This window comes from Anomaloglossus baeobatrachus, chromosome 2 (genome assembly GCF_048569485.1).
Source record: "Anomaloglossus baeobatrachus isolate aAnoBae1 chromosome 2, aAnoBae1.hap1, whole genome shotgun sequence".
NCBI lineage: Eukaryota > Metazoa > Chordata > Amphibia > Anura > Aromobatidae > Anomaloglossus > Anomaloglossus baeobatrachus.
Window position 1 is genome coordinate 29,219,157 of NC_134354.1, and position 16,318 is coordinate 29,235,474.

At 44.6% G+C, this 16,318-nt stretch overlaps 1 protein-coding gene across 1 annotated transcript in view; it reads left to right on the top strand.

Moving 5' to 3' along the window:
* The window catches only part of RIPK4 (receptor interacting serine/threonine kinase 4), a 25,812-nt gene continuing 9,494 nt past the window's right edge, over positions 1–16,318 (top strand). Inside the window, exons 1-4 of the mRNA XM_075334954.1 lie at positions 1–232; positions 11,220–11,511; positions 15,082–15,230; positions 16,281–16,318. The exon at positions 16,281–16,318 is cut by the window's right edge and continues 12 nt beyond it. Of these exons, the coding sequence (XP_075191069.1) occupies positions 51–232; positions 11,220–11,511; positions 15,082–15,230; positions 16,281–16,318 (661 nt within the window). The 5' untranslated portion in view covers positions 1–50. The remainder of the gene's footprint in view (positions 233–11,219; positions 11,512–15,081; positions 15,231–16,280) is intronic.

Here is a 16,318-nt window from a genome sequence, read left to right on the forward strand (position 1 = left end):
CAGCTTCACAGTCAGAGCTGCCACACAGGGGGAGACAAGGGTGCAGCACCATGGACAAGGAGGCCTCCTCTCCCTGGGACATGGGGCTGCTCAGGACTTTTGACTCCAAAGAGTTCTGTGGATGGGAGAAAATAGGATCAGGAGGCTTTGGACAGGTCTACAAGGTGAAGCACATCTCCTGGAAGACATGGCTGGCCATCAAGTGTCCTCCCAGCCTGCATGTGGATGAGAAGTAAGTGGCAGGGAAATGGGGAAGCTGAGTGCAAGACAGCAGTGGTAGCTGAGGGGTTAACAATTTTTGCTGTTTTGTAATGTGACATTGTGTTTGTAAATATGAAAACAAACAAACATTGGAAGCTTCAATGCAGGGTGCAGCTTGGGCAGGGAGTGGAGGAGGCTGCTGCAGTGGGGCAAGAAAAGGGGCCACGAAGTGGTTTCGTGGCTGTCAAAGGACTGTGAGGTTGTGTATGGAGACTGGTGTGCTAAAGATTTGTAGGAAATCTACGACGATGTAGCAGAGCGGAGTTATTGAATTGTTACTCTGGTGCATTGTTTATTTTTTGTTTACTTGCGTTCCTATAGAAAAAGACCAACTGTGCTGTGCCGAATCGTGGTGCAGCTGAGATGTGCCCTCGGGATGGCTGGGTTGTGCCCCTGCGGTGCTGAATCGTGCCCTCTCGGGGTGGCTGGATTGTGCCCCTGCGGTGCTGAATGGTGCGCTCTCGGTGAAGATGGTTTGTGCCCCTGCAGTGCTGAATCATGCCCTCTCGGGGTGGCTGGGTTGTGCCCCTGCAGTGCTGAATCATGCCCTCTCGGGGTGGCTGGGTTGTGCCCCTGCGGTGCTGAATGGTGCCCTCTCGGGGTGGCTGGGTTGTGCCCCTGCGGTGCTGAATGGTGCCCTCTCGGGGTGGCTGGGTTGTGCCCCTGCGGTGCTGAATGGTGCCCTCTCGGGGCGGCTGGGTTGTGCCCCTGCGGTGCTGAATGGTGCCCTCTCGGGGCGGCTGGGTTGTGCCCCTGCGGTGCTGAATGGTGCCCTCTCGGGGCGGCTGGGTTGTGCCCCTGCGGTGCTGAATGGTGCCCTCTCGGAGAGGCTGGGTTGTGCGCCTGCGGTGCCGAAACTTGCTCTCTCGGAGAGGCTGGGTTGTGCCCCTGCGGTGCTGAATCGTGCCCTCTCGGGGTGGCTGGGTTGTGCCCCTGCGGTGCTGAATCGTGCCCTCTCGGGGTGGCTGGGTTGTGCCCCTGCGGTGCTGAATCATGCTCTCTCGGGGTGGCTGGTTTGTGCCCCTGCGGTGCTGAATCATGCTCTCTCGGGGTGGCTGGGTTGTGCCCCTGCGGTGCTGAATCCTGCTCTCTCGGGGCGGCTGGGTTGTGCCCCTGCGGTGCTGAATCCTGCTCTCTCGGGGTGGCTGGGTTGTGCCCCTGCGGTGCCGAATCTTGCTCTCTTGCGGCGGCTGGGTTGTGCCTCTGTGGTGCCGAATCCTGCTCTCTTGCAGTGGCTGGGTTGTGCCTCTGTGGTGCCGAATCTTGCTCTCTTGGGGTGGCTGGGTTGTGCCCCTGCGGTGCCGAATCTTGCTCTCTTGCGGCGGCTGGGTTGTGCCTCTGTGGTGCCGAATCCTGCTCTCTTGCGGTGGCTGGGTTGTGCCTCTGTGGTGCCGAATCTTGCTCTCTTGCGGCGGCTGGGTTGTGCCTCTGTGGTGCCGAATCCTGCTCTCTTGCGGTGGCTGGGTTGTGCCTCTGTGGTGCCGAATCTTGCTCTCTTGGGGTGGCTGGGTTGTGCCCCTGCGGTGCCGAATCTTGCTCTCTTGCGGCGGCTGGGTTGTGCCCCTGCGGTGCCGAATCATGATGCAGTCTCTAGGGGCGGCTGGGTCATACCCCCATGGTGCCTAATCGTGGTGCAGCCGAGTCGTGCTCCCTCGGGAGGGCTGGGTTATGACCCCGCGGTGTGGCCCTATTGTGGTGAGGCCGAGTTGTACCCCTGCGGTGTAACTGGGTCTTAACCCCATGGTTCAGCAGTGTCATTCCCCTGTGGTGCGGCCAAGCCATGTTTCGGCGGCGCTGCCAAGTCTGCCCTAATACCCCTGTACATAATCACACATGACGCTCTTGTATTATACCCATACTATTCGTGGGCACGATGAAGGGTTATATGTGCTGGAAAAGCTCTAGTGCCCTTTAGCCAGTCTCTATTTTTATCTCCGGCCTCTGACGTGACCAAGGTCAAAACATTGTTTGTGAAGCGGCGCCGGATCCGTCACATGTTCCCGTGTCACCGCTCCGTGCTGCTGCTTTTGATAGATCAGGAAAAGTCTTATTAGAATTTAGAACAGAAACAAAAAAAAAGTGTAATTTTTTTTCTTACTATTTTCACACGCGCGCTATATATATATATATATATAGCGCGTGCGAAAACAGTAAGAAAAAAAATTACAAATTTTTCTTGTTTGCTGTTCTAAATTATATAATATATATTTTCATAAGTCACCTTTTCTTTACATTTTTAACTTTTTATTTTACATGTAAAATCTACTTTAAATTTCGTAAACTATTTTTGAGCACTTTTGTAAATTTTTATCTGTGTTGCTTAAATTACCATTTATATATATTGTAGTCTATTTCATTTTTTTTATTTTGTATCCCTTACATTTACTATTTTTTTTTTTTTAAATTATTGTATTTTTTTGTTTGTTTTTTTTGCTCGGCAGCTCTTTTTGCTGATTTTTTTTTTTATTTTTTTTTATTTTTATTATTTTGAACATCTTTGCACGATGTAAATAAAGCAAAAGAAAAAAAAATCCAAAACAACAACAACACCCTTCTTCCCACGGGGCGGACATCCCATGGGCGCGGATCTGCTGCATCTATAATGTATTATTAGAGTATAAAGATGAATATTAAGCGATGAGGCAATTCCTCGCTAATTGTGGAGCTCAGGCCTCGAGCCTTGGCCCCCGGCCCGGGGCATGCTGAGGCTTGTAGTTCCTGACACACCTAGGAGTATGTAGGATACAGATATGTCTTTGGCTTTCTTCGTTCTCATTAATGGGGTCACAGTGTGCTGATGTTTTTCTTTCTGTGACTGAGTATTACAGAAGGTTCAGGACGTGAGCCCTCGTCTGTGTTTTGGCTGCAGACTCCTCACATATCGGCCATGATGGAGGCGGCCGGGACAAGTGGAGTATGACAGCGAGGCCTAGTAATGGCGGCTGCACATACTGAGGTGACTCATAATTACATGGTGATGTCTGACCCCAAAACAATCTGTCATGGGAGCGATTGGATCAGCGCAGAACATGACTGTAAACCAGGTCAGGAGGTGGTGATCGGACATGACACATTGGCATTGAGAGCTGCCATCTTATGAGGCAAACGACAAATATCCCCGATCTCCACAGAGAGATCAGACCTGTACAATGACTGATAACACAGGATCCACCATACACAATAGTGATGTCACAGCTCACCTCCCCCTCCTCCTGTACAATGACTGATAACACAGGATCCACCATACACAATAAGGGATGTCACAGCTCACCTCCCCCTTTTCCTGTACAATGACTGATAACACAGGATCCACCATACACAATAAGGATGTCACAGCTCACCTCCTCCTCCTGTACAGTGACTGATAACACCTCTATATACAGTAGATAACACAGAATCCATCATCACAATAGGTGGTCACAGCTCACCTCTTCCTCCTATACAATGACTGATAACACAGGATACATCATTCACAATAGGTGATGTCACAGCTCACCTCCTCCTTCTGTACAATCACTGATAACACATTATCCACTATTCACAATAGGTGATGTCATAGCTCACTTCCTCCCCCTCCTGTAGAATGACTGATAACATCTCTATATACAGTAGATAACATAGGATCAACCATTTCCAATAGGTGATGTCACAGCTCACCTCCTCCTCCTGTACAATGACTGATAACACCTTAATATACAGTTTATAACACATGATCCCTCATCACAATAGGGAATGTCACAGCTCACCTCCTCTTCATCCTGTACAATGACTGATAACACCTCTATATACTGTAGATAACACAGAATCCACCATTCACAATAGGTGATATCACAGCTCACCTCCTCCTCCTGTACAATGACTGATATATATATATATATATATATATATATATAGTGTATTATTAGTAGATAACACAGGATCCACAATAGGTGATGTCACAGCTCACCTCCTCTTCCTCCTGTACAATGACTGATAACATCTCTATATACAGTAGATAACATAGGATCAACCATTCATAATAGGGGATGTCACAGCTCACCTCCCCCTTCTGTACAATGGCTGATAACACCTCTATATACTTTAGATAACACAGGATCCACAATAGGTGATATCACAGCTCACCTCCGGCATGGACACAGCTTTCTAGGCCATATCTGAGCTGTGGATTTGGATGTGTTGGCTGGATCTGCTCTCATTATTGGGGGTGGAGGGGTGGGCAGTGCATGTAGACACCGGCCCCGGCACATGATGGAGCGAGACCCTCGTGCTATGTACAGACCTGACATCCCTTCATGTCTATAAGACCATAATTAGCGGGTTTCTCTGGCTGCTGCGGCTCATATTCTCTTCCACAATTAAGTCATTTTGAGCTTTGTGAGTGCCCTGGAGCGTCGCCAAACTCCCTGCAAGGCTTTCATGTGTTTATATATATATATATTTATTATATTATATTTTTGATCCTCGGGGAGGAGGTGTGTTTTGCAGAATTGCAGGTGTCTGTGCACTGTGCACTGTGTGTCGGACGCTGATAACAGAGTGATCAGGACGGCTGCGAGACTATTGGTCCCATTCACTGACAGCAAGCGGAGATCTGGAAATGTTCCGTCTCTTAGAAAGGTGCAAAATCAAAATTATATTGTCAGCCAGAAAAAGCCGTGGAAACACTTTTTTTTATGCCCAAAAATAACAAAAAGCAAAAAAAAGTTCCGCAACTTTCTAAGATCCGAAAATACTATTATGCCCAAAAGCAAAAAGTTCTAAGTAAATACTTTTATGCCAAAAAATGACAAGTCTTCCAAGACTGATACTTTTATTATACAGTGCCTTGCGAAAATATTTGTCCCCTTTAAGTGAATATTTTGTAGCGCCCCCTTTTGCTGGGATTACAGCTGCAGTCTCTTGGGGAATGTGTTTACCAGTTTTGCACATGGAGAGACTGAAATTCTCGCCCATTCTTCCTCTGTAAACAGCTGGAGCTGAGTGAGGTTGGATGGAGGCGTTTGTGAACAGCAGTTTTCTGCTCTTTCCACAGATTCTCGATTGGGTTCAGGTCTGGATTGTGACTTGGCCATTCTAACACCTGGATACGTTTATTTGTGAATCATTCCATTGTAGATTTTGCTTTATGTTTTGGATCATTGTCTTGTTGGAAGACAAATCTCCGTCCCAATCTCAGGTCTTTTGCAGACTCCAACATGTTTTCTTCAAGAATGGTCCTGTATTTGGCTCCATCCATCTTCCCATCAATTTTACCCATCTTCCCTGTCCCTGCTGAAGAAAAACAGGCCCAAACCATGATGTTGCCACCACCATGTTTGACAGTGGGGATGGTGTGTTCAGGGTGATGCGATGTGTTGCTTTTACGCTAAACATATCGTTTGGCATTGTGCCCAGATAGTTTGATTTTGGTTTCATCTGAGCAGAGCACCTTCTTCCACATGTTTGGTGTCTCCAGGTGGCTTGTGAGAAACTCTAAACAACACATTTTATGGATATCTTTGAGAAATGGCTTTCTTCTTGCCACTCTTCCATAAAGGCCAGATTTGTGCAGTGTACGACTGATTGTTGTCCTATGGACAGACTCTCCCACCTCAGCTGTAGATCTCTGCAGATCATCCAGAGGGATCATGGGCCTCTTGGCTGCATCTCTGATCAGTCTTCTCCTTGTGTGAGATGATAGTTTGGATGGACGGCCGGGTCTTGGTAGATTTGCAGTGGTATGATGCTCCTTCCAGTTCAATATAATCGCTTGCACAGTGCTCCTTGGGATGTTTAGCACTAGAACTACTGAGGTAGTCATTTTGACTACTTTGCACTATGTATTTCTATATAGGTGTCACGAGTCCAGTAGTTCTAGTGTTAAAGCTTTGGAAATCTTTTTGTAACCAAATCCGGATTTAAACTTCTCCACAACAGTATCACGGACCTGCCTGTTGTGTTCCTTGGTCTTCATGATGCTCTCTGCGCTTTACACAGAACCCTGAGACTATCACAGAGCAGGGGCATTTATACGGAGACTTGATTACACACAGGGGCTTATATTTATCATCCTCAGTCATTTAGGACAACATTGGATCATTCAGAGATCCTCAATGAACGTCTGGAGTGAGTTTGCTGCACTGAAAGTAAAGGGGGTGTGAATAATATTGCACGCCACAATTTTCAGTTATTTATGTTTTTAAAAAAGTTTAAAATAAGCAATAAATTTCGTTCACCTTCACAATTGTGTCCACTTGTTGTTGATTCTTCACCAGAACATTAACATTTTTATCTAGGGCCGCATACTGGAAAGCGCAGAGGAGCTCACTGGGGCCGCACACTGGAAAGCGCAGAGGAGCTCACTGGGGCCGCATACTGGAAAGCGCAGAGGAGCTCACTGGGGCCGCATACTGGAAAGCGCAGAGGAGCTCACTGGGGCCGCATACTGGAAAGAGCAGAGGAGCTCACTGGGGCCGCATACTGGACAGCGCAGAGGAGCTCACTGGGGCCGCATACTGGAAAGAGCAGAGGAGCTCACTGGGGCCGCATACTGGAAAGAGCAGAGGAGCTCACTGGGGCCGCATACTGGAAAGCGCAGAGGAGCTCACTGGGGCCGCATACTGGAAAGCGCAGAGGAGCTCACTGGGGCCGCATACTGGAAAGCGCAGAGGAGCTCACTGGGGCCGCATACTGGAAAGCGCAGAGGAGCTCACTGGGGCCGCATACTGGAAAGCGCAGAGGAGCTCACTGGGGCCGCATACTGGAAAGCGCAGAGGAGCTCACTGGGGCCGCATACTGGAAAGCGCAGAGGAGCTCACTGGGGCCGCATACTGGAAAGCAAAAGGAGCTCACTGGGGCCGCATACTGGAAAGCGCAGAGGAGCTCACTGGGGCCGCATACTGGAAAGCGCAGAGGAGCTCACTGGGGCCGCATACTGGAAAGCGCAGAGGAGCTCACTGGGGCCGCATACTGGAAAGCGCAGAGGAGCTCACTGGGGCCGCATACTGGAAAGCGCAGAGGAGCTCACTGGGGCCGCATACTGGAAAGCGCAGAGGAGCTCACTGGGGCCGCATACTGGAAAGCGCAGAGGAGCTCACTGGGGCCGCATACTGGAAAGCGCAGAGGAGCTCACTGGGGCCGCATACTGGAAAGCGCAGAGGAGCTCACTGGGGCCGCATACTGGAAAGCGCAGAGGAGCTCACTGGGGCCGCATACTGGAAAGCGCAGAGGAGCTCACTGGGGCCGCATACTGGAAAGCGCAGAGGAGCTCACTGGGGCCGCATACTGGAAAGCAAAAGGAGCTCACTGGGGCCGCATACTGGAAAGCGCAGAGGAGCTCACTGGGGCCGCATACTGGAAAGCGCAGAGGAGCTCACTGGGGCCGCATACTCCTGGAGCCGGCTCGTGCCCCATTTATCGTCGGTCCCTAATGATTTTCATGGAGGCGATGGCTGCCTGGACTTGCTCCGTATAGATGATGCATGTTGCTCGGAGCACAGGAGGGGAGGGCTTACCCCCCCCCCCCCCTGTCACACCCTATACATTTACTCATAAATCCAACGCTGACATGCGATGTGCCGATCTGCACGGAGATTTAAATGTCCTTATTATGATGTAGATGTGCGCACCCAGTGCATGGTAATATGGGGACGAGCAGTGTCGGTGTGCCCGGGGTGGGGTCCGGCTTCCTTACTTTATATGCAGCACAGGTTTTGTTTTTCCCATTTTATGTTAATACAGTGCAGAGTTCTGCAGCTTTCCAAATCTCTGCACCCTGTTCAACGAGCACAAAGCTTTTTCTTCTCCTGAGGGTTTGCTACAATGTATCGGCGCAGTTTGTTTAGAATGCGATGGTTTGATCAGTGCAGGATACAAAAAAAGAATGTTCCCATTCACTGACAACAGTATATAATGCGCTAATACGGCGTCTGGAAACAGCGCCACACCTGTACACAGGCAGTGTCTGGTATTGCACTGATATATAATATAATATATATAATATATATATACATTTGGTGAGGTGCAATACCAGACACTACCTGTGGACAGGTGGGGCGCTGGTTCTGGAAGAAAAGAAGCCTTGTTCGATGTCAGAAAGGAGGGATCACTTACCCTACACCTTTCTCGAGCCAAAACAGACAGCCTATCCATTTGAATGTCAGCGTATACTACCTCGTTTCACCTGTAGTGGCCGCTGTAGGGAGAACTGCACCTTCCAAAGCTAAATCGCACCGATCATGGCGGATCAGGGAACATATTCTGAGCTTAAGTAGAGCGGCGGCTTCTGCCAGGTGAGGAGCCTTTGCATTGCTTTTTTAGGGGACCCAGTAGCGTGGATGTAGCGGGGACCGTGCAGATTCCCAGTAACTGTGTGCAGGTCGGCGACTCTGAATGCATTATAATCTATCTGATTGTAATCGTCATTTGATCTTTTATTAATTCCACCCAAAAATGTAATATTGTGTTTCTAAGCATAAGGTTCCGGTAAGAAAAAATATTTCCTGGATTTTCCTGATTTAGTCCTTTTCTATACTAACCATCACATGCTTTCTATACTGACTGTCACATGCTTTCTATACTGACTGTCACATGCTTTCTATACTGACCGTCACATGCTTTCTATACTGACTGTCACATGCTTTCTATACTGACTGTCACATGCTTTCTATACTGACTGTCACATGCTTTCTATACTGACTGTCACATGCTTTCTATACTGACTGTCACATGCTTTCTATACTGACTGTCACATGCTTTCTATACTGACCACTTTCTATACTGACTGTAACATGCTTTCTATACTGACTGTAACATGCTTTCTATACTGACTGTCACATGCTTTCTATACTGACCAGCACATACTTTCTATACTGACCACTTTCTATACTGACCACTTTCTATACTGACCGTCGAATACTTTCTATACTGGCCAGCACATACTTTCTATACTCACCAGCACATACTTTCTATACTGACCAGCACATACTTTCTATACTCACCATCTCATACTTTCTATACTGACCATTGCATACTTTCTATACTGACCAGCACATACTTTCTATACTGACCAGCACATACTTTCTATACTGACCAGCACATACTTTCTATACTGACCAGCACATACTTTCTATACTGACCAGCACATACTTTCTATACTGACCAGCACATACTTTCTATACTGACCAGCACATACTTTCTATACTGACCAGCACATACTTTCTATACTGACCAGCACATACTTTCTATACTGACCAGCACATACTTTCTATACTGACCAGCACATACTTTCTATACTGAGCATCACTAAATCAACCTAAAAACACCTTGAGTGTGATGAGCGACGAGGAGGCAACAGAGGTCTGGCCAATGTGATATGGCAGCCATGCTCCTGGGACAGGCTATTTCCCGGGTTCTTCCTGATTGCTGCAGCTTCTTTTACCTGCTACGATGATCCGTTTATATAGTCGGATTTAGTTGGGGTTTTGTTTCTACTCCAGTGCATTTGAGATGGAAACCTAGACCAACTTTACAAAAAGTGTTGCTTAAAATGTTTCTACTGTTTTGTGCAGTCAGCTCCTCTGCTGACCTATGTGTCCCCATGGTAACAGACTACATTCCGACTCTGTGTAGTCTGATCCCATAGTTGTATTCTCATCTGTCTATTGCTAATGAAGCAGATGAGTAAAGCGCCATGGAATAAATGGCGCTATAATAATATTAGGTCCTGCAGTCATATGCTGTGTCCTCTACTTCTTCCTTACTGCACAAGTTTTATTTGTAGTCTGCTACCATGGAGACTTGTTTTTTTTTTATGCTTTTGTATTTCTGTGTTTTACTCCAGTAAATCAAAAATAGAAAAAATAGTTATTATTTTTTTTTTTTTAGGCAAATTTAAATTTTAAAGGATTATTCCAATCTGCAAGATCCTATCCCAACATGTAGTTGGTGTAATAATAATAATAATATAAATGTAATCTAGTTCTCCTGATATAGTCATGTCTCCTCATGTGCAGGGCATTGCAGCTTATGTCCAGTCTATAGTGACAGTTAGTTAATTGCTCTTCATGGTAACTATGGATACCTCAGCTGCAATGCCCTGCACATGAGGTAAGAGACATAGTGAATCAGGACAACTATACTACATTTCTTTAGTTAGTTGCTAGTGTTCATAAAAATGGATACCTAAAGTCTTGCAATGCCCTGCAGATGAGGTAAGATACATGGCTATATCAGGAGAACTATACTACATTTCTAATTGGAGGTATATTTGCGAATATTATTATTATTATTATTATTATTATTATTATTATTACACCTACAACATATTGGGACAGGATCTTAGAGATGGGAATAACCTTCAATCCCAGCTTAAAAATGTCCTACACTGTTTGTAGTCTGTAACCATGGAGACACATGAGTCTGCATAGGAGCTGTAATAAAAAACACAAACAAACAAAAAAAACAATTGGTAGATTTTTATTTATTTAATTTTTTTTTTTTTTTTTTTAAATATCATTTGCAAAGTTGATTTGCAGGCCAGGAGAAAGTGTTTGGGTGGATTACATGTTACCTTTTGCTCCTGCCCTACCTGCCTTATGAATAAAGAGCCATGGACTTGATGACGACGACTACTACACCTATAGGAGCCGGCACACACTGCCAGCATTAAGGATTTAGTTTACTCCTGATCTGACCGGGCTGCACTTGAGGACATTTCATCTTTAACTTTTAGATTTTATTCTGAATATAAATAAATATAATTAATATATTTATACGGTGTATATATATATATATATATATATATATATATATATATATATATATATATATATATATATATATATATATATATATATATATATATATATATATAATATAAATACATTTTTATTTATTTCTTTTTTAAATTACTTTATTTTTACATTTATTTAATAATTTCCTGTGCTTGCCTTACCTCTGGTATCTCATGTTTCCCTCAGAGAACGTATCGAGCTGGTTGAGGAAGCCAAGAAGATGGAGATGGCCAAATTTCGTTGCATCTTACCGGTGTACGGGATCTGCAGTGATCCAGTTGGTCTCGTCATGGAATATATGGAGACTGGATCTCTGGAGAAGCTCTTGGCATCTGAACGTCTTCCCTGGGACTTGAGGTTTAGGATTATTCATGAGACGGCAGTAGGGATGAACTTCCTCCATTGTATGAACCCTCCGCTTCTTCATCTTGACCTGAAGCCTGCGAATATCCTGCTGGATGAACATTACCATGTCAAGGTATGGCTCGGTTCTTTCTTATTTGAGTATTAGATTATGGAGCATTCTTGGCTCCTTAATAAAAATTAAAAGGAGGGTGTCCTTTTTTTTTGTGGTGGTTAATATTCAATCATCAGACACTTGGACGACATTTCCCGTGCACCGTTTGAGGTATGGCACTAAATTACTTCTTCCCTTTTTGGCCTAGATTAGAGGAGAATGGCTCTGCAGGGGCGGGGCTATAATTAATCCAAAAATAACAGGCCAATCCAAGCCCTGAAACCAGATTTAGACCAAAATCCTCTTTGCCACATAAAAGGGCATCATTGGGGCATGGTAGATGGGGGTACCCTATTACATTGTTTGTAATAGGGCCCAGGAACTCTTATGTTCTGTGGTTTTCTCCAGGGATCTGCCCATTGTTGGCAAAAAGCACCAGTTGAATGGGGGTTGATTAAAGTGAACAATCCCTTTTTTAAATCTGAATTTGGAGGGTTGACTCCAATGTTTGATTCTCCCTTTTCGCTGGTATTTGAAGTAGGACGGTTACATGTCACATCCTGCTCTGGAGAACCTGTGAAGGATCTCAGGATTACAGCATTTGTACTTCTTTGATGTGGTTCTCCGTATGGTCTAGCGTAGGGGGTTGGAGGGGCTTTTTAGTCTTGTTAGACATCACAAAGGCCGAGTTTTAATTTATATACCCTGTTTACAAGTTTCATCTGCAGTCTTGGGTTTTACGTAACTTTCTTACACATGTTCCCTAAAGCCTTGGTTAGATGCCTCACAGTGGCTGTCTTAGTCAACGATGAGCCAGACAGCCAACCTTCCTGGAAATCTTCTGATGCCACCTTTCTCAACTAATTTACATGTCCAAAATCTTATTACCACTTAAGCCTAACTGAATCCTTAATGGGGGTGTCCATTAAAACAAGAAAAAATTATTAGCCGGTTAGGGAATTTTTAAGTTAACGATGGTGGGTTCTCAATTAGGATCCTCAACTCTTGATCAGTGGAGCGTGGTTACAAAGAACAGCTCTCGCTCTGGAGGACCTATCCTTATCTGCATTACACAGACGAGCCATTAATGTCAAGGGTCACTGTGTAATTCTTAGTTTCCACTAGGTAAATTGAACACTTTATGAAAGGTTTTCCAAGGATCATAGCATATCATTGGGAATTCTACCGGGGGACAATATATATTTGGGTTTTGTAAAACGTCGGAAATGTCCAAAGCCAAGGAACCCCTTTTTCAAGGTCTTGTCTCCCCCCAAAGACTACAGATGTTCTCTATCCCTAATGTCTTATTATTATTATCCCCCCTAATGTCTTGTAATATTTGGACTTCTTACTCTATTTCGAAGCGTTTGAGCCCCATTTTCTCATTCATTCTGGTCAACCCATTCGCAATGTAAAAAGTTTGGACTCCAATCATTTATTGGGTCAACCAGAGGGACTAATGAAATTATTTGAAATTGTTGTTCTCCATTTACTCAAATGTCCACTACCTCAAGTCTGTCGGTGAGACCCTTATATGAGCCTTTCATCGGCCGACCCTACAGAAAGTACGGGGCATCCTGGGAAGTCCCATGACTGTCCATAAGATGGACAAGAACAGTAGACGGGCAGGTGGTTTTGCCGGTTAGTAGCCATTGCTGAACTTTTAGGATGGGTAACTTTTTGTTTGTTTGTCTTTTTGGACTTCAATGCCATTTTTGACATCCAATACGCAAAAAACAGTTGTGTTTCGATAGATGCAATCACCGATTCCTTAAAGGGGTCATCCATTATGATGTAGGCTACTTCCTGCAATAGGGAAATGCTCATATAAATCTTGGTACTAGCACTTTTTTTTGCTCTTTTTGGCTTTTATGTGTCGCTATGCCCTGACCGTGGCAATGTTTTATAACTAGCTTGGTATGACAGGAATGCCATTTCAGTCCGTAAAAATATCATTCTTTATGATAACAACTTAATGAGTCACTACAAAGTAGCCAGGGCTATATCTGATGTCATCTCCTCAGAGATGATGGTTGACCGTAGTCTGACTTGTGCTGTGCTTTACGTTCTTGCACCAAGATGCCGCACACATGGGTACAGTAGGTATAGAATTAGGGGCAATGGCCTTTCTATGTTTTGGTGGGTGTTGCCTTCAACCTTCTAAGGTGGTTCTTCTGCCAAGATGTAGATTATCTACTTTCTCCTTTGTGTCTATTTTGGGAGGAAGGGAAGTGTAAACCTTTTCTAGCACAGATTTGTCCTCGGAGATTGGGTCGGCACAGCCACTTTCTGGTTCTTAAGACATTATCAGGTTTACCAAGTCTTGTCCCGTTGTTACGAGCTGGTGTAGACTTTGGCTTCTTTAGGGGTAATGGTCTTTCCATATGTTTTTGGTGGGTGTTATCTTCAACCTTCAAAGCCTTCATGGTTCTTCTGCCAATATGTAGATGATCTCCTTTCTCCTTGGTGTCTATTTTGGGGGAAGGGAAGTGACAACCTCTTCTATCTCAAGTTGTCACAGCCACTTTATGCTTCGTTATAAGTTACAAGATTTTCCTAGTTTTGTCTTGTTACGGGCCGGTATAGACTTCAGCTTCTTTAGGGGTCAAGGTTAGTTAATCTTGAGGCTAAAAATAAACTTCTTCCTCTTCTGATATAACTTGTTCCCGCGAGTGGCACTTTGTACGCTCGGCCCATATTTTCCTAGTGGCCCCGGTAACCTTCATACCTATCAGCCGCTTGGATTAGTTTTAGTTTTCTTTGCAAGATATTTTGTCTTCTTTTACTTCCGTCACATGAATTTATTCTTCTTGTAGAACAACTTACAAAGAAAACCAAACCGCGCTGAGACACGGGGCGTTCTCTGTGATTTTACATGGACTTGAGTGAAAATATCCGATACACTTAAGGTGCACATACAAATTAGATTGCTGTTTGTATGCGTCAAATTTGGGTGGACTAGATGACCATCAAATGTTTCTACTCTTCTCCAAGAGCTGAAGTTGAAAGGGATGGATGGTCATGTTGAATGTCAACATGTCTGATCCTTTCTTATCCATTAAAATAAGCATCTGCCAGCTTATTACTGAGAACACATGCGTGCCCAGCTGATCTGAGCGTTCATGTAGCATCTGGAAGATGCAAAGTCCCCGGGGATGGGTTGGACGTGAACAGTCTTACGCAGTAGTGCTACAACTTTTAAGCCTCTGCTCAATGATCTTCCAAGGTTCATTGGTCATGGGGTGGGTTTTGCACCAGGGTGGTGGAACTTTAGACTTCACCTTATCCAAGATGCTTCTCAGTGCTATGGTAATAGATCTGCATAATGGCTGTATAGACAAGATCCCAAGGAGCTGAAATAATGGCCGCTGTTTTTTGGTGGTCCTCATAGTCTAGATTTGGTGGTTTTCAACAAAACGATGGGGGTTCAGGCTCAACAAGATTCTACTGTGACTCCTTTCTAGCCTACAGTGTAAGAATGCCAACAAACAGCTTCTCGTATCTCAGCTTCTTGGAATCCTATAAGGATATGTCTTCTGGTTTATGTATAAGTTTCCTGTTCTCATCCAAGTCCATCTTTGTATCTTGTAGATATCGGATTTTGGACTGGCCAAGTGGAACGGCCTGTCTGATTCCCACGAGTTAAGCTTGGACGGGATTTGTGGGACCATCGCCTACCTCCCGCCTGAACGCTTTAAAGAGAAAAACAAAAGCTTTGATACCAAGCATGATGTCTACAGGTGAGTACAGTCACCGAGCGATCCTCATGTTTCTTGTATCCTTTTTGATGCTTCCCAATTTTTAGTTGAGGTTCCTCATAATCACAAGTCCCTTTTTAAAGAGTAAAATTCAGAGTAAAGGCACTATATTCCTTCTACAAGTCCCTATCTCATTATTTGGCCAAGATTATTGGTAAGGGGCTCTGCAGGGGTGGGGCTATATAGGTGCAGAGCCTGCAGTCACGCCCACGCTCAGATTCAATCAGTTATAAGTATTACATGGTAGGTGGGTGGGCAAGTGAGGGATAAATATTGCATGATAGGTGGGTGGGTAGGTAAGTGGTGGACCCTGGTATATATTTTGTAGTAGGGCCTAGGACCTTCAAGTTTTGCCTCTAGGGTTCTGCATTGGGTCATAATGCCCTAAGATTGTGGTTAGGGTCAGATTGAATATCCATCTGGACACCAGGACATTGTTTGATGGAACATCATCCCTTCACATTGAATTGCATCCTCTAAGGTTTTACAAGACTTTGATAGTCCTGGGATTTATCAAGTCTAGAAGTTCTCCCCTTCTTTCTGGTTCCTAAAATTTGATTGATTGTAGACAGTGCGTTGGAGCCCTAGAACGTCCTTATGAGACTGCACTTACAGAGGACAGGGCAGGAAGTTTTATCATGGGGATCAACATCACTGGATGTGGGAGTTTTTGGTTTTTTTTTTTGTTTTTTTTTTAGATATTCGGATAAATCGAGGAGACTCCCCCACCCACCTCCCCTTTAAATGGTTATGTTTGACCTCGCTGTACAATCAGTCTAGACCCTAGGGTGACTTATTATCAGCTGAAATTTGCAAATCCACCCCCCATTTTGCTTATTTATTTTTTATGTATTTTTTTTTTTTACATTTTTTTTCAGTTTTTACTTTTATTTAGTTTTTAAATCTCAACACTGTAGACACATCTATAGTATAAATATATATATATATTTTTCTATGTGTTGGAGGGTCATTATGATTTTTTTACTTTTTTTTTTTTTTTTTTTTTTTTTTTTTTTTTTTTTCCTTCTCCAGTTTTGCAATTGTGGTTTGGGGAATCATGACCCAGCAGA